Source organism: Podarcis erhardii (assembly GCF_964252035.2).
Source record: "Podarcis erhardii genome assembly, chromosome: 10".
Lineage (NCBI taxonomy): Eukaryota > Metazoa > Chordata > Lepidosauria > Squamata > Lacertidae > Podarcis > Podarcis erhardii.
Window position 1 is genome coordinate 5426703 of NC_138500.1, and position 23172 is coordinate 5449874.

The window sequence follows — 23172 nt, forward strand, 5'->3', positions numbered from 1 at the left end:
CTTCCCCCCTGTGATTCCACCTCTTCAAGATCCCCTCCTGTTCTAGGTTCTGATCTTTGAGATAAGTGTCAGGAGTGGATATTTCAGACTTCACTTTTTCTTCCTCTGGTTGGAGGATGGATGGCGGCTAACAGATTGAGGTTGAATCCTGACAAGACAGAAGTACTGTTTTGGGGGTACAGGAGGCGGGTGGGTGTGGAGGACTCCCTGGTCCTGAATGGGGTAACTGTGCCCCTGAAGGACCCAAGTCCACAGCCTGGGAGTCATTTTGGACTCACAGCTGTCCATGGAGGTGCAGGTCAGTTCTGTGTCCAGGGCAGCTGTCTACCAGCTCCATCTGGTACGCAGGCTGAGACCCTATCTGCGAGCGGACTGTCTTGCCAGAGTGGTGCATGTTCTAGTTATCTCTCGCTTGGACTACTGCAATGCGCTCTACGTGGGGCTGCCTTTGAAGGTGACCCAGAAACTACAACTAATGCAGAATGCGGCAGCTAGACTGGTGACTGGGAGCGGCCACCGAGACCACATAACACCGGTCTTGAAAGCTCTGCATTGGCTCCCAGTACGTTTCCGAGCACAATCCAAAGTGTTGTTGCTGAATTTGAAAGCCCTAAACGGCCTCGGTCCAGTAGACCTGAAGGAGCGTCTCCACCCCCATCGTTTGGCCTGGACACTGAGGTCCAGCTCCCAGGGCCTTCTGGCGGTTCCCTCCCTCAAGAATCCATGTTACAAGGAACCTGGCAGAGGGCCTTCTCGGTAGTGGCACCTGCCCTGTGGAACGCCCTCCCAGCAGATGTCAAAGAGAAGGACAACTACCAGACTTTTAGAAGACATCTGAAGGCAGCCCTGTTTAGGGAAACTTTTAATGTTTAATAGGTTATTGTATTTTGGTGTTCTGTTGGAAGCCGCCCAGAGTGGCTGGGGAAACCCAGCCAGATGGGCGGGGTATAAATTCTTATTCTTATTCTTATTCTTATTCTTATTCTTATTCTTATTCCTCCGCCTGATTTCTCTCCCCTCCTGTATCTCCTTTCCTCTAGCAGTAGCTACCGATGGAGGAACACACGGTGACGCAGACGGAGCACATGGCCACCATTGAGGCCCACGCAGTGGCCCAACAGGTGCAGCAGGTCCATGTGGCCACATACACGGAGCACAGCATGCTCAGCGCAGATGAAGACTCGCCGTCTTCTCCCGAGGACACTTCCTATGACGACTCGGACATTCTCAACTCCACGGCTACTGATGAGGTGACAGCCCACCTGGCCGCTGCAGGTACATTGCTGGCGTCCTTTCCTGTTTTCCCTCGCTTGCCCCATGTGCCCTAAAGGGGCATAGCATTTCTTCCTCTGTTTCGCATCAAGACTTGACTAGGCAGTGCAGAGTTGGCCACAGGTGCCCGAGGTGGATCCCCGAAATTCTTAGGGGATCCACAAATGTTAGAATTGATACCCATAAGGTTTTTTTATTTTGGTGGAAGAAAATACTCATACAGTCATACCTGATGTTACGTCCGCTTCAGGTTACGTCCTGCAGTGACCCGGAAGTACCGGAAAGGATTACTTCTGGGTTTTGCCACTCGCACATGCACAGACGCGCAAAATGATGTCATGTGCAGAAGCGGCGAATCACAACCCGTGTGTGTTCAGACCCGCCGCTGCAGGTTGCGTTCCTTTCATGTTGCGAACGGGCCTCTGGAACGGATCCCGTTCGCAACCAGAGGTACCACTGTACTGAGCACCGAAGTATTTCCTTTGGCCCCTTTCAAGGTCAAAGGATGTGGCCGTGTTAATATTTCAGGATGTAAATTCTCCAAACTCTGAGAAGACGTCAGTGGGGTTCACTTGCCGCTCACATAACACACATGAAAAGCAAAAAAACCACCCTCTTGATTCACAAAGAGCGCGGCACCCTTAGAAAATACTCTTCCCCTGTTCACTTTTCGATAGATGGATTATGTTCTGATAACCACCCACAATCTATTTATGTATCCCTGGGTGCGAGCTTCACTTTTGGCACCTGGTGGAAGAGACTGATGCAAAAGGGCTTTTTCTATTGGGGTTGATTTTTCACAAGGGTCAACTGAACAGTTTGGGCAATTTAAGTGCATCTAGCTATTTTAAGGGACGCGGTTGGTGCTGTGAGTTAAACCACAGAGCCTAGGGCTTGCCGATCAGAAGGTTGGTGGTTCGAATCCCTGCGACGGGGTGAGCTCCCGTTGTTTGGTCCCTGTTCCTGCCAACCTAGCAGTTCGAAAGCACGTCCAACTGCAAGTAGATAAATAGGTACCACTCTGGCGGGAAGGTAACCGGCCCTAGGCTCTGTGGTTTAACTCACAGCACCACCCGCGTCCCTCTGGAAGAAGGTACAGGTTTATAAAGACTAGGACCAGCTGCCTGAGAAACAGTTTCTACCCAAATGGGATTTTGGTTTTAAACGCAGTGTAAGGTAGTCTCTATGGGAGTATATTGCATTTAATTATGGGGTATCAGAGTTTTTAGGGGCTAACCAGGCTGGGATAGCGGACTTGTGGGGTTTTGAATGTCTGATGTAGATTTTTTCAGTTTCATTGTTCTGTATGGGACAATGGCAATAAAGATTATCGTGTTGTATCGTATGATGCCTTTTGACTAGACAAGGATCTGCATATAGAGGACGAATTCTCTCGTAGTATATAGAATAAACAGCATGTTAAACTGAGCAAAAGATCTCTTCACCCCTCCCTTCAGAAGGTCTGATTAGTGAGGGATTAAGAAGGAGCAATGCAATTTATTTCAAAACAATCGTACATTTGAGCAAAGGACTAATGCAGGCACATACACTTTCGTGATTTGACTGGTCCATACCTTGCTGTCAGAACTTCCCTGGAAACCAGTCCCGGGAAGGGGAACCCTTTCCCCCCCTCATCTGCATTTTTGGGGACATTTTACTCACGTCCTCAAACCAGATTTTCTAGTATGAAGCTGCAACCAGCAGAGGGCAGTACAGCAATTGCAACTGACAATGTTTCTTTCTCATCTGATATCTCCGTGTTAGGGTTCTAACTTCAAGTTAGGGTTCTAAATCCATCCTCTTTACGATGAATAATAACCTGTAGGGTGATTTTGGGAACATATGCATGGAGAAAGATACTGCGTGAAATAATTGCTATTGAAATTATATCCGGAAGGTTAGTTGTATTAGTCTAATGGTGCTGTTTGTTTATTTATTTGCAGAATTTATACTCCACTCTTTAGCCAAAAGGGTTCTCAGAGTGGCTTACGGAAATTAGCTATAAGACAGCCCCCACCTTCACATTCACAACCTAAAAGAGCACGACATGTTAGGAAAAAGGAGTGGGAGGGAGGAGGGAAAAGCAAGCTCAATCACATATTTATAAAGTTACAGTTCTTAAAGTTGCAGCCAACTTTAACGATCAACAAATACATCATCATCATTGTTTAAGTAACTTACGAATTGCCTTTCACGTGAGGCAATTTGCAAATATACCATAAGCACAGCTAAAAAATACCGTCTTTTTCGCCCTATAGGACGCACTTTTTCCCCTCCAAAGATGAAGGGGAAATGTGTGTGCATCCTATGGGGCGAATGCAGGCTTTCGCTGAAGCCTGGAGAGCGAGAGGGGTCGGTGCGCACCCACCCCTCTCGCTCTCCAGGCTTCAGGAAGCTATCCGCAAGCCTTGGGAGCCCAGTGCGACTTCCCGCCGGGCTCCCAAGGCTTGCGGATAGCAGCCTGTTCTGGGGTCGGGGAAAGCTTGGCCTGGGGGGGGAATGTTTTTTTTCCTTTATTTCCTCCCCCCCCCAAAAAAAACTAGGTGCGCCCTATGTGCCAGTGCGCCCTATAGGGCGAAAAATACGGTAGTTTTGAAAACAATACAAAAATCCAACTAAATCTAGTTTTAGAAACGATACGAAAGACTCTCCAGTTGTTTTTGGAAAACACAGATGAGGGCACCTGTCATATCTCGGCAGTGATCCTGTTTCCCTGAGCAAGCGACACTGAAAGCCCTTGCTCTGAGTTATTGTGGAGCAGGCTTCTGATGCCTTTGAAGGAGAAATTGTACGGGGTCTTATATCTTGGTACCTTAGGGCGCATTGCAGCAACCCAACCTTGAAGTTACCAGTGCATAAATGTCCGTCGATTTCTTCCGCTTTTCTTAACCTCTCAGATATTCTGTGGCATCTCACCAGTAGCTTGCTGTAGCATTTATGGCCTATGGTGTCTTCGGCCTGTGGCCCCCCGAATATTCAAAACCCATCTCTCATCCGCAGGCCCTGTGGGAATGGCTGCTGCTGCTGCCGTGGCGACAGGCAAGAAAAGGAAACGTCCTCACGTCTTTGAGTCCAACCCGTCGATCCGCAAGAGGCAGCAGACGCGTTTGTTACGGTAAGAGCGTCTGGACGCAGAAAGCTTCCTTACACTGGCCCGGCATTGTCTCCTCCAACTGGGAGTAGTTCTCCAAGGTTTGGGGGCAGAGAGGGGTCTTTGTCGGCCCTGCTACCCAAGAGAAGAGTCTCACGCACTACCCAAGTGAACAATGTGGCCCTAGGTAGTCCAAGTCAGTGGTCATCAATGCCCCCTTGTGGGAGTGAATCTCATAGTTTCACTCTATGCTGTCTTGAAGAAGAGATCTCTTTTGTGTATATCAGGTGCTCAGGGTCCAGCGCTTGACAAGACCCAACTCCTCATGACTTAAAAGGATGGCAACCAGCCAGGGACAAATAGCCTCAGTATACAGCGGGAAGAGTCTGGTAGTTTCCTTCAATAGCAGTTTGTCCAGGCTTGCAGCAGGTAGAGGCATGGGATCGGTTCTCTGAAGTCCTGTTTCCCAGGAGAATTTAGGCTTGGAAGTATCCTTGCATTTCCCTCCACCTACCTGTGATTCCAGCAGTGTAGAGAGTTGGGAATCAATGGCCCCACAGCCATATTTCAGTCTCCAGGTTTCAGGACGAAAGGTATGATTTCTCCCTCCCTCACGCCTCCCAGCGGCGTAGCGTGGGTTGTCAGCACCCGGGGCAAGGCAAGTGATTTGCGCCCCCTAACCCGGGGCAAGGCAAGTAATTTGCGCCCCTAACCCCTAACCTGCCGCCGCTGCCAGCTTCTTCTTGCTGCTGCCTGGGCTGGGGTATTTACGGTAAGGTAGCCACGGCGGCGGCGGCGGGTCCGTGTCAGGTGATCTGAGGCGAGTTGCCGCTGGCGCTGCCGCCCAAACGACGCTGCTTGCCCAGAGGAGGAGGAGGGCAGAGAGGCGAGGAAAATGCAACATGGCCCAGCAGCTGCAGCAGCAGCGGCGGCGGGGAGGCTGTGAGGAGTGGCTGCCTGGCGCGCCCTCCGCGGCCCTGACGCGCAGGGACCGCGGTGAGCGCTGAGAGCCGCTGCCTGCCGAACGCCTTCAGCCCGGACGCGCGCACAGCTCGTCGGTTCCGCAAGACATGGGGCTCTGCTACAGCCTGCGCCCGAGGCTCTTTGGCGACTCCGGAGGCGGCGAGCACGCCCCCCCCCCAGATGTTGCGCCTGGTGCAGCCGGCCCCCCTGCACCCCCCACGCTACGCCACTGCCGCCTCCACCAGCAGTATAAAGTCCTGGAACCTCCAGGGTCACCATCTGGGCCAGATTGATGAATGAGTGACCCCTCGTACGTCCTTCTTCCCCATACCTATAGAGCCATGGATGGGGAGCCTGTGTCCCTCCAGATTTTGCTGGACAATAATTCCCACCCACTCCCCTGACCATTGGCTATGCTGGGGGCGTGTCTGATGGCAGCTGGGGTTGTTGAACATCGGGGGGGGGGGGCACAGGTTCCCGAAAGGCTGTATTTTAATGTTGTATTTTAATCTTGTTTTTACGTTGTATTTCCATCAATTTGTTTTTATATCAGCCGCCCTAAGCCTGGTCTTGGCTGGGGAGGGCAGGGTATAAATCCTTCTTCTGCCCCTGCATAGGTCTCTTCTCAAAAGGCCTGTCTGGAAGTGCATGCAAAATGGGATTGCAGAGTCAGGCCTTCACAAAAGAGGAGGCCGGACTGTTTTGCTCTTAGTGCCTCTGGCGTCCTCCTCTCAGCCTCGCATATCCTTGAGTTTGCCTTCAGGGATGCTGCAAAGCGTGGCACACAGCCAGAATTTTCCAAATTGGGGCCCAGGAGAAAAGCTCAGTCTGTAAGAAAAGCTCAGTCTTTCCCCACCCTGCCACTTTCCTGAAAATGGTTTTGGGTGAAACCACTGCCGAAGAGTGAGATGAGCACAGCAAGAAAAGCCTTGGCATTCAGCTTAGTGGGAATTCACCTGAAATTTCAAACCGTTGTGAATGCTGTAATGGCTGCGCTCCCCTTCGATAGTTACACGTTGACCCGTTTTCCGGTGCTGGAAGTCGCAAGGTGATGACCCAGTCACTCTCGGGTCTGTGGGATGATGCAAATGACGGCCTCTCTAGGAATGCGCATTGCAGCCTCTGAAAGAAGAAAGAAGTTAGCTGCTAGTTGAGAACGCTTCTGTTCCCATGAAAGGCTCTCTTCCTCTAGGGGCACTCTGATGCAACGTTCAGCAGATTCATTTCCCTTGGCCTGCTGTTGCAATGTGTTGCCGAGTCTTGCTCAACGCGGCTTGGTGCCGGTGGGATTATTCCAGCAGGTTTGCAGTCCCAGGGCTTCTTTCCTCACTCGTGGAGCGTGCATAAAAGTTTTTGGCACAATTTGAATGTCCCTCCCCCCCCCTCCCCCCCCCATTTAAAAAGGTTTTCTTCCAGTCTGCTCTTAGTTTCATCAGACAATAGGTCGCAGAACTTTGTTCTTCCTGATAGGGCTGGACTGCTCAGGGTGGGGGGAAACCTTGCTCTAAATAATAATAATAATAATAATAATAATAATAATAATAATAATAATAATTTATTCCCCACCCATCTGGCTGAGTTTCCCCAGCCACTCTGGGCGGCTCCCAATTGAGTGTTAAAAACAATGCAGCAATACAATTCAAATCTAGGGGAGTGGCACAGATTTGCAATTCCAGTGACCACAGCCTAAAAACTGGCTGTTCCCTGACTGAGAGCTTCCACCCCATGAATTGACTTGCTGTGATTGGTTAGAGCGTGGTGCTGATAACCCCAAGGTTGCAGGTTCAATCCCTGTAAGGGACAGCTGCCTATTCCTGCATTGCAGGGGGTTGGACTAGATGATTCTCAGGGTCCCTTCCAACTCTTACGATTCTATATGCTGCAGAATGTTTGTGAATGCTGACACCGCTAAGAGGAAAGGCAGTCACAGGAGGCAGAAAAATCAGCACAACTGATGCAGTGGAAGTGAAAGGTTCGACTGAAGGAGAAGTAGGGGAGTCTTAATGAAATCCATAATCCACACCCCCAACTCCTGCTTGTTGTTGTTGTTTCATCGTTTAGTCGTGTCCGCCTCTTCGTGTCCCCCTGGACCAGAGCACGCCAGGCCCTCCTGTCTTCCACTGCCTCCCACAGTTTGGTCAAACTCATGCTGGTCTCTTCGAGAACACTGTCCCACCATCTCGTCCTCTGTCGTCCCCGTCTCCTTGTGCCCTTAATCGTTCCCAACATCAGGGTCTTTTCCAGGGAGTCTTCTCTTCTCACGAGGTGGCCAAATTCTTGGAGCCTCAGCTTCAGGATCTGTCCTTCCAGTGAGCACTCAGGGCTGATTTCCTTCAGAATGGATAGGTTTGATCTTCTTGCAGTCCATGGGACTCTCAAGAGTCTCCTCCAGCACCAGAATTCAAAAGCATCCATTCTTCGGCCTTGCTGTGGCGAAGGGGCTTGAATAACTCAGAGAAGCTATGAGCTATGCCATGCCATGCAGGGCCACCCAAGATGGACAGGTGATAGCGGAGAGTTTTGACCATACGTGATCCACCTGGAGCAGGAACCGGCAAGCCACTCCAATATCCCTGCCAAGAAAGCTCTGTGGACAAAGACAACGCCTGCCAATTTTAGCCAAATCATGACTCTCCCTGTGGTCTCCCTCCTGCCCTCCTTTAATTTGAACTGTGGAAGAAAATGGTCACAGAGACTAGGGGCAGGAAGTGTGTGCATGGAGGCGAGGGAATAAGGGGGGCTTGAGGGCCATAGTGGCTGAGGCAGGGGTCAGCAAACTTTTTCAGCGGGGGACCGGTCCGCTGTCCCTCAGACCTTGTGGGGGGCCGTACTATATTTTGAAAAAGAAAAAACATAAGTATAAAAACACAGCCCTACCTGGGGGATACTGGGGACTGATCCCAGGACCTTCTGCAAGGCAGATGCACTGAGCTACGACCCTTCCCTATTTTTGCCCTGTAGTAACAAACAAAAACACCTCCCACAGTTTAAAAAGACATCTATTGATTAATTAGTCCAGGGGTCAGCAAACCTTTTCAGCAGGGGGCCAGTCCACTGTCCTTAAGACCTTGTGGCCGGCCGGACTACATTTTCTTTGGGGAAATGAACAAATTCCTATGTCCTATAAATAACCCATAAATTTTAAATAAAAGCACACATTCTCCTCATGTAAAAACACCAGGCAGGCCCCACAAATAACCCAGAGATGCATTTTAAATAAAAGCACACATTCTACTCATGTAAAAACACCAGGCAGGCCCCACAAATAACCCAGAGATGCATTTTAAATAAAAGGACACATTCTACACATGTAAAAACATGCTGATTCCCGGATCGTCTGTGGGCCGGATTTAGAAGGCGATTGGGCTGGATCCGGCCCCCGGGCCTTAGTTTGCCTAACCATGGGCTGTCGTCAGCAGGTTAAAGACCTGGAGGGAGATGGGGAAAGACTCATATGGGGCCAGAGAAGAGCAGGGGCTGTTGATAAGAAGATGGGATGCAGAGGGTTTAATTTTTTTTTTTTATTCAGCCAAGTTTGAAATGCCAGGTCTTCATACTTCCAAAAACTAGATCATTTTATGCTTTATTCGGCGCTCTCTCTCTCTCTCTCTCTCTCTCTCTCTCTCTCTGTGTGTGTGTGTGTGTTAAGCGATTTCAAAAAATATTTCTGTTACTTAAGTGAGATGGGAGAGCAGCAAAATGCAAGGATAAGGCTGTAGCCACGATGACGATGCAATGTTTCTGAATCCCAGTTGCTGGAAACCATTTTAGGAATTCCCTCCCTATCCAGGGAAGCAAAAGGAAGAGATTTGGTTTGTACCATGTGGCCACCATTCAGGTCTGTTGAGAGGACCAGTGCTAATTTGTATATGCGGATTTGCATGCAAGTTGCTCTTTTCATGATTTGCACCCTGTTTTGCATGCACGTGATGTGGCCTGGCCATAGCTTGTGGGTATACATCGGCTTTCCATGTTCCTGTAGTGCACCAAAAATCAGTTTACATAATCGGCTGACCTCGGATAGCGAGGGCTAACCTCAGACTCACTGTGCACATTTGCAAGGTTGAAGAGGCTTAGAAGAGAGCCAGCAACCTCTGGCAAGATCTGGAGCTCTTGCACCCCCAAATTAATGCTCCTGGGTTAAACCACTGAGCCTAGGGCTTGCTGATCAGAAGCTCGGCGGTTCGAATCCCCACGACGGGGTGAGTTCCCGTTGCTTGGTCCCTGCTCCTGCCCACCTAGCAGTTCGAAAGCACGTCAAAGTGCAAGTAGGTAAATAGGTACCACTCTGGTGGGAAGGTAAACGGCGTTTCCGTGCGCTGCTCTGGTTCGCCAGAAGCAACTTAGTCATGCTGGCCACATGACCTGGAAGCTGTACGCCGGCTCCCTCAGTCAATAAAGCGAGATGAGCGCTGCAACCCCAGAGTCAGTCACAACTGGACCTAATGGTCAGAGGTCCCTTTACCTTTACCTTTAAGTAAGAACGAGATGGGTGTGTGCTTCATATTCTCCTGCAGAAACATGGCAATTTAGAAAGTGGTGCATTTATTATAGCCCTGGGGATATAATAATAATAAATTATTTGTACCCTGCCCATTTCACTGGTTGCCCTAGCCACTCTGGGCGGCTTCCAACATGTAAAAACTGTAATAAAACCTTAAACCTTAAGAAGCTTCCCTGTACAGGGCTGCCTTCCAAAAGTTGTATAGTTACTCATCTCCTTGACATCTGATGGGAGGGTGTTCCACAGGGAGGGAGCTGCTACCAATAATAATAATAATAATAATAATAATAATAATTTTTTATTTATACCCCACCCTTCCCAGTTCAGAAAACCGGGCTCAGGGCGGCTAACAACAAATTTAAAACACTTAATTGATGCAACAAAAAACAGCATAAAATACAGTATAAAATATGAATAACAATATATTCAGAATTCAAAAATCAATTTAGGGGGAGAAGCCATCCAATAAACATTGGATGATAACCAGGGCTAGCTGGCTAAATTAGTCCTGTTTGCGTCAGCGAGGAGACCAGGGGAGAATTACAGTGGTGCCTCGCAAGACGAAATTAATCCGTTCCGCGAGTCTCTTCGTCTTGTGGTTTTTTCGTCTTGCGAAGCGCGGCTATTAGCGGCTATTAACGGCTTAGCGGCTTTAAGAAAAAGGAAACAAACTCACAAGAACTCGCAAGACATTTCGTCTTGCGAAGCAAGCCCAAAGGGAAAGTCGTCTTGCGAAGCACCTCAAAAAACGGAAAACTCTTTCGTCTAACGAGTTTTTCGTCTTGCGAGGCATTCGTCTTGCGGGGCACCACTGTATCTGTGGGATCCCAGAGCGGCTAATCTTCATAAAAAGGGGAGGGGGAGGGAAGGGAAGGGAAGGAAGGGGAATAAAAGATCAGGCTAAGTTCAAATTGAAAGCCAGGTGGAATAGCTTCCAGGTGGAAGTTAAATCCTGCAGGGCACTGGTCTCCTGGGACAGAGCATTCCACCAGGTCGGAGCCATCACTGAGAAGGCCCTGGCCCTGGTGGAGGATAATCTCACTTCCTTGGGGCCCAGGACCTCTAAACTATGATTATTCATGGACCTTCAGACCCTGTAGCTTCTCTTCGCTTCTCTCAGTGAGGGAACCAACAGAAGGCCCTCAGTGCTGGATCTAGCAAAAGACTCCTGTCTGAAATTCTGGAGAAGCTTCTGCCAGTTAGTGTAGATGGTACTGAGATAGATGGACCAATAGTCTGACTCTGCATAAGGCATCTTCCTGTGTCCCACTGCAGGCTATTCCCTCACAGTTTTTTTTAATACGTGGCTCTGTGGGAGATGCGGGTGGCGCTGTGGGTTAAACCACAGAGCCTAGGACTTGCCGATCAGAAGGTTGGCAGTTCGAATCCCCGCGACAGGGTGAGCTCCCGTTGCGCAGTCCCTGCTCCTGCCAACCTAGCAGTTTGAAAGCACACCAGTGCAAGTAGATAAATAGGTACCGCTCCAGCGGGAAGGTAAATGGCGTTTCCGTGCGCTGCTCTGGTTCGCCAGAAGCGGCTTAGTTATGCTGGCCACATGACCCGGAAGCTGTACACTGGCTCCCTCGGCCAATAAAGCGAGATGAGCGCCGCAACCCCAGAGTCGGCCACGACTGGACCTAATGGTCAGGGGTCCCTTTACTTTTACTGTATTTTTAATTTGTGCAGCAGACCTGTGAGATAAGCTGAGCTAGTCTTATTACTCCCCGTATTTTGGAGGTAGAGACTGAGGCCGTGGGATAGGAGATTGCCTGAGACCACTGTGTGAGTTCATGGGAGAGCCAAGACTTGAAATCGGCACCTTGTGTCTCTCCTAGCCCCTGCACTGCCCTAACTCTCTTCTCACAGAACACTCAACAGGGAAACACCTGGGCATACCTGAGAGCTCCTTGTTCGCACAGAGAGGGGTGCTTTTTGCATTATGGCTATCCTGGCACTATAAACAACCTTTTGTAGCTTTATTTCCTCATATCTCCCTTTGAGCATTCTTTTGAGCAGGGAGACGTTTTCCCCCCGGGGAATTTGAATTTGACCTGGCCATTTTATCCTCAAAACCACCCTACGTATGAGGTAGTTTAACCTGAAATACGGTGACCAACCTAAGGTTATCCTGTAAGCGTGGTGACTGGGTATTTTGTTTGCTCGTTTCATGAAGTTTACATAGATAAAAACAAACAGAAACCTCAAAGTGCTTTGGAAAAAGAATTAAACAATAAGATGAATAGCAAAAACAAAACATTCAAAAAATTTAAACCAGCAATAAATGAAAAACACATCCGCATTCTATAAATCTGGGTAAAAAAAAATGTTTTTTAGCCGGTGCTGGAAAGAGTACAGTGAAAGTGCATGCCTGATATCAATATAGATGATATTATTATTATTATTATTAAGCATTTTTCATCTACAGAAAAAGGTGATACATAGGAACCCACTCCCATCACTGGGTTGTGCTAGTCATATTCAGAGTGGACCAATTCTGAATGGACAGACCTGGCTAACTAAGGTTCATTGACACGGATTGGTCTACCCAGAAGAGAATTCAGCTGGATGCGACCCAGCCTATTTGCATGCAACCAAATAGGTCACAAATCCGGCCACTGAAGCAAATCCTTCATTTAATTTGTAAGATAAATTACATTATTCGTTGCTGCCTTTCAAAACCTCGTAAACCCATATTGGTGTTGCTCCCCTCCACTCCAAGAAAGAGCAAGTTCTTCACACCATATTCAACAGAAGCTGACCAATTTGCCATAAACTTGTCCAGCTTGTTGTCCCTTATCTCTAGTTCTGACAAAATGAGTCAGCTTAGCTGTTAAGGGGAGCTCCCACATTGACTCCTGCTTCCTGCAGTTTGGTCAAACTCATGCTGGGAGCTTCAAGAACACTGTCCCACCATCTCGTCCTCTGTCGTCCCCTTCTCCTTCTGCCCTCCATCTTTCCCAACATCAGGGTCTTTTCCAGGGAGTCTTCTCTTCTCATGAGGTGGCCAAAGTCTTGGAGCCTCAGCTTCAGGATCTGTCCTTCCAGGGAGCACTCAGGGCTGATTTCCTTCAGAATGGAGAGGTTGGATCTTCTTGCAGTCCATGGGACTCTCAAGAGTCTCCTCCAGCACCAGAATTCAAAAGCATCCATTCTTTGGCAATCAGCCTTCATTATGGTCCAGCTCTCACTTCCATACATCACTACAGGGAAAACCATAGCTTTAACTATACAGACCTTTGTTGGCAAGGTGATGTCTCTGCTTTTTAAGATGCTGTCTAGGTTTGTCATTGCTCTTCTCCCAAGGAGCAGGCGTCTTTTAATTTCGTGGCTGCTGTCACCATCTGCAGTGATCATGGAGCCCAAGAAAGAAAAATCTCTCACTGCCGCCTCCATTTCTTCCCCTTCTATTTGCCAGCAGGTGATGGGACCAGTGGACATGATCTTCGTTTTTTTGATGTTGAGCTTCAGACCATATTTTGCGCTCTCCTCTTTCAACCTCATTAAAGGCTTCTTTAATTCCTCCTCACTTTCTGCCATCAAGGTTGTGTCATCTGCATATCTGAGATTGTTGATATTTATTCTGGCAATCTTAGGGATCTAGGGATTCCTCCAGCCCAGCCTTTCTCATGATGAATTCTGCATATAAGTTAAATAAGCAGGGAGACAATATATAGCCTTGTTTTTAAGACAGGATCAGACAAATTCCTGGAGGAGAATGGCCCTTCTCTGCCTCCGCAGCAATGCTTCTGAATACCAGTTGCTGGAAACCACAGGAAGAGAGAGGCTTCTTTTGCTTGGGATTCCCCACTGGCATCTGGCTGGCCACTGTGAGATCAGGATGCTGGACTAATGGGACATTGGCCTGGTCCAGCTACAGGCCCTTCCTATGTTCTTATTTATTTATTTTTTAATTAAAGATTTTCTTGATTTACAAAAGTGTTTGCAATGTCTCTCTCTCATATTATTCCTCCCCCCCCCATGTAACATTTTTACAAATCAGTTTCATTTGTTGAGACATTAGGAAGAAAAGGGGGAAAGAGGTGGAGTGGGGGGGAAGATGGGTGGGGTCGGGTGGCGATGTTTCTATTTTACTTAATATATGTGGGGTTTGGTGTCAGCGTTGCTCGTGCAGGTTCTCTGCTGTTCATTTGTGTTTCTTTGGTGGTGAGAGAGGTTGGGGTTGGCCTAGGGTGTGGTTGTTCATTTGTGGCTGGCTGTGGTGGTCTTTGTTTTCGTGTGTGACTGGGGTGGGTGAGTGTTTTGGATCAGGTTAGCCATACTGATTTGTATGCTGTTGGTGGATTCTTGTCATTGTCTTGTTGGGCTACGTATGTGATAAAGGGGAGCCATAGGCATCTTCTTCTGTTTGTCCCTGTGTCAGTTTCAGTTTATTGGTTAATTTTTCTAGTAGGGCTGTTTCCCATACTATTTGGTACCATTGGTCCATGCTTACTCCTGACAGGTCTCTCCAGTGTCTGGCTATGATGCTCTTCCTGTGTTCTGATGTATAGTGAAATGTCTTTAAGGGGAAATAAACTTCTTTTCTTTTTGGCCCACTGAAACAGGAAGCTTCGTGCCACGCTGGACGAATACACCACTCGCGTCGGACAGCAGGCCATCGTCCTCTGCATCTCACCCTCCAAACCCAACCCTGTTTTTAAAGTGTTTGGTGCAGCACCGCTAGAGAACGTGGTAAGGCTTCGAAGTTCCATGCATGATTTGCTCCTGGGGCTCTTACTTATTTTAGTTACGTACAGTCATACCTTGGGTTGCAAACACTGCAGGTTACGCATTTTCGGGGTACGGACACACCGAACCTGGAAGTACTGGAACGGGTTACTTCTGGGTTTCGGCACATGCGAAGAAGTGCTAAATTGCGCTTTGCGCATACTCAGAAACACTGAATCGCGTCGTGTGCAGATGCGGCGCTGCGGGTTGTGAACGTGCCTCCCACACGGATCACGTTCGCAACCCGAGGTTCCACTGTACATCATTCTGAGATGCTTAAAGGTAAAGGTAAAGGGACCCCTGACCATTAAGTCCAGTCGTGACCAACTCTGGGGTTGCGGCGCTCATCTGCTTTATTGGCCGAGGGAGCCGGCGTACAGCTTCCGGGTCATGTGGCCAGCAGGACTAAGCCGCTTCTGGCGAACCAGAGCAGCACATGGAAACGCCGTTTACCTTCCCGCCGGAGCGGTACCTATTTATCTACTTGCACTTTGACATGCTTTCGAACTGCTAGGTGGGCAGGAGCAGGGACCGAGCAATGGGAGCTCACCCCGTCGTGGGGATTTGAACCGCCGACCTTCTGATCGGCAAGTCCTAGGCTCTGTGGTTTAGACCCCAGCGCCACCCATGTCCACAGATGCTTAATTGCTGCTTAATTACGTTACTTAAAATGTGAGGAGATTAGTGGTAATACTGTTGTTTAGCTTTGAATGAGGAATTAGTATTCCCACACACACACCAGTGGTTCTTTTTTTTGGGGGGGGGGGATTATGGTGGTTCACAGAACTGTAGAGTTGGAAGGGACCCGGAGGGTCATCTAGTCCAACCCCCTGCTGCATTGCAGGAATCTCAGCTAAAGCATCCATGACATAGGGCCCCGCAACTTCTGTTAGAAACCTCCAAGGAAGGAAAGTTCAAGACCTCTCCTGGGAATTGCAACTCATGTCAGTTTGCGTGTAAGGTGCCCCCCCCCCCGGCCCACTGGAGACAGCTGAAAATTACCAAGGCCCACCAGTCACAAAAAGGCAGAGCCAGTCATAAGATAGAAGCAGCCTTTGGCATAACCAATGTCAGTTTCTACTAGTATCTAATCCATCTTTGGAAATTGCTAAATTCTTTGCCACAGCAAAGCAGACATTGGGAAACTGGTATCACTTCGTCAGACCCCTCCATCACATTTGGAACTTACCCAGCAATGAAGTACTTACCTAATGTGGTAATGCAGTTTCGTTGAATTAATTAAACCAAAATAGTTTTAATTGGCTTTTGAATAAAAGTGCAATTAATAGTTGCTGTTTTGAATTTTATTGCTCTATTATGTTCCTAAGTGGGCCGTGCAGACCATTATTCTGAATACAGTGGTACCTCGGGTTAAGAACTTACTTCGTTCTAGGGGTCCGTTCTTAACCTGAAGCTGTTCTTAACCTGAGATACCACTTTAGCTAATGGGGCCTCCTGCTGCTGCCACGCCGCCACCCCCCAATTTCTGTTCTCATCCTGAAGCAAAGTTCTTAACTCGAGGTACTATTTCTGGGTTAGCGGAGTCTGTAACCTGAAGTGTCTTTAACCCGAGGTACCACTGTAATGCCTTTTTATAGGAGAGGGAAGGGGGTGCCGGGGGTGAGTTTATGGAACCAAGGGGGGCGTTGGGCCAAAAAAGTTCTGGAACCACTGGGCTGCGTCGTTCCTGACTCAGCTCCTAGAGTCCTAGTTAGAGGGGAAGAAGGACCATCAGCAAGATAAAAGATGAACAAGTACACTAAAGAAGTGAACGAATTGTGGGCTGATCCCAAAGATGCCTGAGAATGATCTCCTCGCCCAGCTTGTCTGCCATCAGTGCTAGTTTTGACCTTTAAAGCCCTATACGGTCTAGGACCCTCGTACCTACGGGACCCCCTCTCCTGGTATGACCCATGGAGGACCTTGTGGCCTTCAAACAAAAACATCCTGGAGGTCCAGGGCCACACGGAGGTTAGGTTGGCCTCAACTAGAGCCAGGGCCTTTGCAGCACTGGCCCCGACTTGGTGGAACGCTCTGTCAAAAGAGACTAGGGCTCTGCGGGACTTGACATCTTTCCGCAGGGCCTGCAAGACAGAGCTGTTCCACCAGGCCTTTGGCCAAGGCGCAGTCTGACCCTCTCCTTTGGCAATCCTCACAGAACTCTAGCCCAATGGTTGTCATTAATTTGATTTGAACTGATTTTAGAATGAAATGATTTTAGAATGTTGTATTATTTTACTGTTGTTAGCTGCTCTGAGCCCGGCTTCAGCTGGGGAGGGCGGGATATAGATAAAATTTTATTATTATTATTATTATGGTCTTCACTCTCAAGGGATGTAGACCTCCAGCAAGGGCTGGTTCAAAAGGGACCCAGAATAGACACACCAGCAGCTGTTTGGGACAGCCCTGCCCTGCCTCCAGACTTCTCTGGAAATCCTCGCACTGCTCCTCTCGTTGGTGTTGCTCCGAGTTTCATCATCATCTCGCTCGAATGCCCTCCTGGTCTGCCGGCTTTGGGGCCAGTGGGTATTTTCATCCGGCAGCTGGGGCGTTGTTTGCTCTGCTGCGCAGTGCCACGAGGAAGGGGACCGCACCCCCCCTTCCCGTTACTTAGCACCGTCTTCTCTCCTGTTGCTCCTCGCCTTGTTTACCTGAGCCCTTCCGATTCCCCACAGGTGCGCAAGTACAAGAGCATGATCCTGGAAGACCTTGAGTCCGCTCTGTTGGAACACGCACCTGCGCCGCAAGAGGTTAACTCTGAGCTGCCACCGCTTACCATCGACGGGATTCCGGTCTCTGTGGACAAGATGACCCAGGTAAGCAAGTAGAAAAGGTGGAAAAAGCCATTCAGGGGAGCTTTGGTTGTCTCCAGCCTATTGATTTTTCCAGCGAAGAATCTCTAGTCTCAAAATCTCTCCCTCTCGCCTTCTCTGTTGCACACACAACTCCTCTGAGACACACTTAATTCTTTCTCTCCAGGGGAATGCTGCAGTGACTCTGCTAAATGGTACGAGATAAGGTTCCCATTGATGCTGCCTTTTCTACAAAGTGTGGGAGAATAACTAGCAGTGATTGCAAAGCCAGAGGCAATATTTTTGTCAGCCCACCTGCCTGGGAGCACCTGTTTGCCTTGGTGCTCCTTTGAGCAGCTCATCGGACACATGGCTTGCTCCGAACGCCCGTGAAGGATTGCAGAATCAAAGAATTGGAAGGGAACCTAATGATTATCTGGTTCAACTCCATGCAATGCAGAAATCACCAAAGAATCCCAGACATGCCTCTCCCAACCTCTGCTTAAAAATCACCAGTGAAGGAGAATCCACCACCTTCTGGGTTTGCCTGTTCCACTGTTGAACAGCTCTTACCATAAGAAAGTTCTTCCCGAAGTTTAGTCGTAATCTCCTTTATTGTCATTTGAATCCATTGGTTCGGGTCCTCCCCCCGGGACAACAGGAAACAAGCTTGCTCCATCTTCAGATATTTGAAGATGGCTGTCATGTCACCTCGTAGTGTTCTCTTCTCCAGGTTAAACATACCTGACTCCCTCAACCTTACGGGGTCCTTGCCATGGGATCACATTCACCCAGTGCTATACCAGCTGCACTGGCTCTCGGTGGAGTACAGGGTCAGGTTTAAGGTGCTGGTTTTAACCTTTAAAGCCCTATGCGGCCTAGGACCCTCATAGCTATGGGACCGCCCCTCCTGGTATGTCCCACGGAGGACCTTACGGTCTTCAAACAAAAGCATCTTGGAGGTCCCAGGCCACAGGGAGGTTAGGCTGGCCTCAGCCAGAGCCAGGGCTTTTTCGGCTGTGACTCCGATCTGGTGGAACGCTCTGTCACAAGAGACTTGGGCCCTGCGGGACTTGACATCTTTCCGCAGGGCCTGCAAGACAGAGCTGCTCCACCAGGCCTTTGGCCAAGGCGCCATCTGACCCCCTCCTTTGGTAATCCTCACAGATCTCTAGCCCAATGGTTTCCATTAATTTGATTTTGAACTGATTTTAGAATGAATTGATTTTAGAATGCTGCGTTACTTTTATTGTTGTTAGCCGCTCTGAGCCTAGCTTCGGCTGGGGAGGGCGGGATATAAATATATTATTATTATTATTATTATTATTATTATTATTATTATTATTATTATTATTATTAAGTGTTCCTCAGAAGGCTTGCTTTCTAGAGCACTTTGGCAGAGATTGTGACTTCTAAGTCAGAAGTGCCCAGTTCAGTTCTTAGCATCTTCAGTGATAGGATGTTGCACAGGGCAACGCCGAAATTAAAACTGAGGCTTGAGGTGACATTGTGTCCCTGTTAGGGAAGTTTTTAATATTTAATGTTGTATTGTTTTTAACACTCGATTGGGAGCCACTCAGAGTGGCTGGGGAAACCCAGCCAGGTGGGCGGGGCAATAATAATAATAATAATAATAATAATAATAATAATAATAATAATTGGGCCTTCAGCGCTGCCCTTGGCTGAAATTCATTGGCCCATCCACCTAAGGCTTTTGGAAGCAAAAGGGCCTGTTGGGTCATGGGTTCAAGCCCTACATGGGACAATAGATTCCTGCATTGCATGGTCCCTTCCAGCTCCAGGATTCTATGGTGAGGTGATGATCCCCACGCTTGTTATGGTGGCAATTAGAGAGGTCCTCGTGCCTGAGCAGGCTCCCGTTGATTGTCTCCCCAGTGGCTCCAGAGCCCTTAACAAGCCCTTGCAAGTGGCTCGAAACTCTCGGCTCCCGAGGACCGCTAATTAATCCATCTGGAAACGAGAAGCAGTTATTGCAATTGCAGAGCCGCATGCTGCTGTTCTTGGACCCCGTGGCGAAGCTGTTATATTCTTGAGCTGTGGTCCTGATCTGCTCGCTGCTTCTAGCTTGTCCTTCTTCCTTGTACCGGGTCCTTGCTCTAGTTTTCTTTTGGTGGCTTTTGATGGGGGGGGGGGGGACAGGACAAAAAGTTTGCAAAACCGAGGCATCACCTTCGAAATGAAGCATGCAAATGAAGCAAGTTCATTCAAACACAGCATGTTTGCATACATTTTAGTGGTTGGCATAATTTGAATCTGTGTTGTTGTTGTTTTGGGGGTTTTTTGCCCACAGCGTCAATAAAGCCTGGTGGTGTTTACATGGCACATCCTTGTGTAAGCGTGCCTCCTTTCAGATAGATGCTCCCTCATCCATCCTGTTCACTTTCGGTTGCTTAGATATGCTGCGGTCTCATCCCTGGGATATTTATACGTAATTGCTAGATGGTGCTGCTGCACCCATTCATAGAACATACAGAGAGACCTCACTGAAAACAGCCCATCCTTTATCTAATACAGTGGCGCCTCGCAAGACGAAATTAATTCGTACCGCGAGTTTTTTCGTCTTGCGATTTTTTCGTCTTGCGAAGCGCGGACTTTGGGAAAGCTTCAAAAATCACCAAAGTCTTCAAAAACCTCAAAAAAGGCTACGAGTTGCTCCTCGAAGTGAATGCACGGTTTTAAGAAAAAGGAAACAAACTTGCAGGACAAAGGAAACAAACTTGTAAGACGTTTTCGTCTTGCGAAGCAAGCCCATAGGGAAATCCGTCTTGCGAAGCAACTCAAAAGACGAAAAACTCTTTCGTCTTGCGAGTTTTTCGTCTTACGAGGCATTCGTCTTGCGAGGTACCACTGTAACTATAGTAAGGAAGTGGGGGAGAGCCATCCCAATGCCATAGTGCAGCTGCTTCACACAATTGCCAAGGAAAGGTCCCTGCTCTCTGCATGGTGCTTGCAGTCTAAAATAGACAGTAGGGAAATAATAGAAGCCAAAGTGAATTATTATTATTATTATTATTATTATTATTATTATTATTATTATTATCATCCCGCCCATTTGGCTGGGTTTCCCCAGCCACTCTGGGTGGCTCCAAATTGAATATTAAAAGCACAATACAGCATTATACAATAAATAATAATAAATAATAAAATTTTATTTATATCCCGCCCTCCCCAGCCGAAGCTAGGCTCAGAGCGGCTAACAACAGTAAAATAACACAGCATTCTAAAATCAATTCATTCTAAAATCAGTTCAAAATCAAATTAATGGCAACCATTGGGCTAGAGATCTGTGAGGATTACCAAAGGAGGGGGTCAGGCTGCCTTGGCCAAAGGCCTGGTGGAACAGCTCCGTCTTGCAGGCCCTGCAGAAAGATGTCAAGTCCCGCAGGGCCCTAGTCTCTTGTGACAGAGTGTTCCACCAGATCGGGGCCATGGCCGAAAAAGCCCTGGCTCTGGTTGAGGACAGCCTAACCTCCCTGTGGCCCGGGACCTCCAATATGCTTTTATTTGAGGACCTTAAGGTCCTCCATGGGACATACCAGGAGAGGCGGTCCCATAGGTACGAGGCTCCTATAATAATAATAATAATTTATTATTTGTACCCCGCCCATCTGGCTGGGTTTCCTAGGCCGTATAGGGCTTTAAAGGTTAAAAACTTCCCTAAACAGGGTTGCCTTCAGATGTCTTTTAAAAGTAGGATAGTTTCTTATTTCCTTGACATCTGTTTTGGGTGATATATCGATATATCGCCCATCCCTAGTCAGTATCGAAAATTGCAATCTTTCAGGATCATTGCAGTCATACCTAGCAAAAAATGTTCTTCCTATCTAGAACCAGGCTATGAAATCCGAAATCTCTTGGAAGGCCTCTGCTGTGGCTCTGAATTACTCTGGCTCTGAATTTTCAAAGCAAAAGCTGGTGATACAGGTCAAATATTCAGGGCGTGTGATGATAATTGGTCACCGTGCCCCTGACCCAAGTTGAAACTGGGGGAAACTGCCCCTGCAGATCTGTTGTCATGTGGACTGAACCCAGCCATTCCTTTAGAATTTTGTGTATGCAATGTCCCAAGCTGCTCCTGGAACGTTGATTTCTGAATGCTGATTGATTGATTGATTGATTGATCATTTATTTATTTATTTATTTATTTATTTATTTATTTTTAATGCCACAGGCACAGCTGCGGGCCTTCATCCCCGAAATGCTGAAATACTCGACGGGCCGCGGCAAGCCGGGCTGGGGAAAAGAGAGCTGCAAGCCCGTCTGGTGGCCCGAAGACATCCCATGGGCCAACGTCCGCAGCGACGTCCGGACCGAGGAACAGAAGCAGAGGGTGTGTGTTGATGAAAGTCCTCTTGCTTCAGCAAAGGGCTCTGACTTGGTATGACAAGTGGAAAGGCTTAGCTTATAGATCTCTGTTGGGGAAGTCTGTGAAGTGCTTTGGGACCAAAATAGCATATAGATCAGGTAAGAACACAAGAGGGTGGCCATCTCAGCTCCAGCCAACGGTGCTCAGCTCTCTGTTCCCAGTGGGTTCAGCCAGGCACCCCAGGAATTTGCAAGCGTGGCATTTACGGGAAGAGGCCCTCCCTGGATCTCAGTCCCCAGCATCTGGTTCCCAAGAGGCATATGATCTATGGACGTAGTGGTTACATTCCTGGCCATCTTGGCTTGCAGCCGTTAATGACCTGTCCTCCAGGAATTTACCTCTCTGTTTTTTTAGCAGCTGTTATACCAGCAGCCATCAGAGCACATCGCTGCGCATTGAATCCCGCACGTTTCTCCCTTAGCTTTCAGCAAAAGCCTTGGTATTCCCCGCTTACTTAAGCCAGCCTTTCAGATCCGGAAGCTGAATCCCAGCCTGCTTCTGGAGATGCAAAACTGAAATAAATAAAAGCAGCCACGGATTGCGCTCCGTGGGAAAGCGCAGAACGTTTCTCTGTTTTACAGAAGTCTTATCATGCCTTTATAATTCAGCAAATTGTTCAAGACAGCTCACAATCCAATGGGAAGCAACAATAATAATCGTAAGACAATTTCAGAATGCACTTCAAAGCAAACCACAACGCAGTGGATAAAATTAACATGTGATTGATTAATAATAATAATAAAGAAGAAAGCAAATACCGTATTTTTCGCTCTATAGGATGCACCGGACCATAGGACGCACCGGTCCATAGGAGGGGGAGAATAGGAAAAAAAAATTTTTTTTTTCTTGTTCTCCCCCTCTAAAACAAGGTGCGTTCTGTGCGTTCAGGGTGTGTTCAAGGGTTCCTTTCGACCTGCTCTTTGGGGCTGGCGGAGGGGAAGCACCTCTTTCCCCCACCGCCAGCCCCAAAGGGCAGGTCGGGGAGCAGCGCAGAGGTGACACGCCGCCTTCCCGCTGCCCCCCGATCTTGTGGGGCTGGCGGTGGGGGCAAGCGCTGTTTCCTCCCACCGCCAGCCTCCAAACCAGGTCGGGGAGCAGCGCAGAGGCGGCTCGTCATCTTCCTGCTGCCCCCCGAGCTTGTGGGGCTGGCGGTGGGGGGAAGCGTTGCAGCCTTCCCCCCACCTTCATACAGCATTCGTAGCCTCTGCAGGGCAGCGGGGTGAAAGCACCCCACTGTCTTGCGGAGGCTTTGCGCAGCTAACCCCAAGCTTTAACAGCGAGACGGAGCACCGTGCAGCGCTCTGTCTCCCTGTTCTGGCTTTGGGCTTAGCCGTGCAGCCTGCACTTGCTCTATAGGACGCACACACATTTCCCCTTAATTTTTGGGGAGGGAAAAAGTGCATCCTATAGAGCGAAAAATACAGTAAATTCTTTG

At 48.5% G+C, this 23172-nt stretch overlaps 1 protein-coding gene across 5 annotated transcripts in view; it reads left to right on the forward strand.

Moving 5' to 3' along the window:
- Positions 1-23172, forward strand: part of NRF1 (nuclear respiratory factor 1) — an 81743-nt gene that overhangs the window by 18469 nt on the left and 40102 nt on the right. For 2 of the 5 annotated variants that reach the window (XM_081880005.1, XM_081880008.1), the window contains exons 2-6: positions 1041-1275; positions 4273-4387; positions 14396-14522; positions 17234-17374; positions 21543-21749. In XM_081880005.1, the coding sequence (XP_081736131.1) occupies positions 1053-1275; positions 4273-4387; positions 14396-14522; positions 17234-17374; positions 21543-21749 (813 nt within the window). In that variant the 5' untranslated portion in view covers positions 1041-1052. The remainder of the gene's footprint in view (positions 1-1040; positions 1276-4272; positions 4388-14395; positions 14523-17233; positions 17375-21542; positions 21750-23172) is intronic. The other 3 variants (XM_081880007.1, XM_081880009.1, XM_081880006.1) reach the window with 2 other exon arrangements.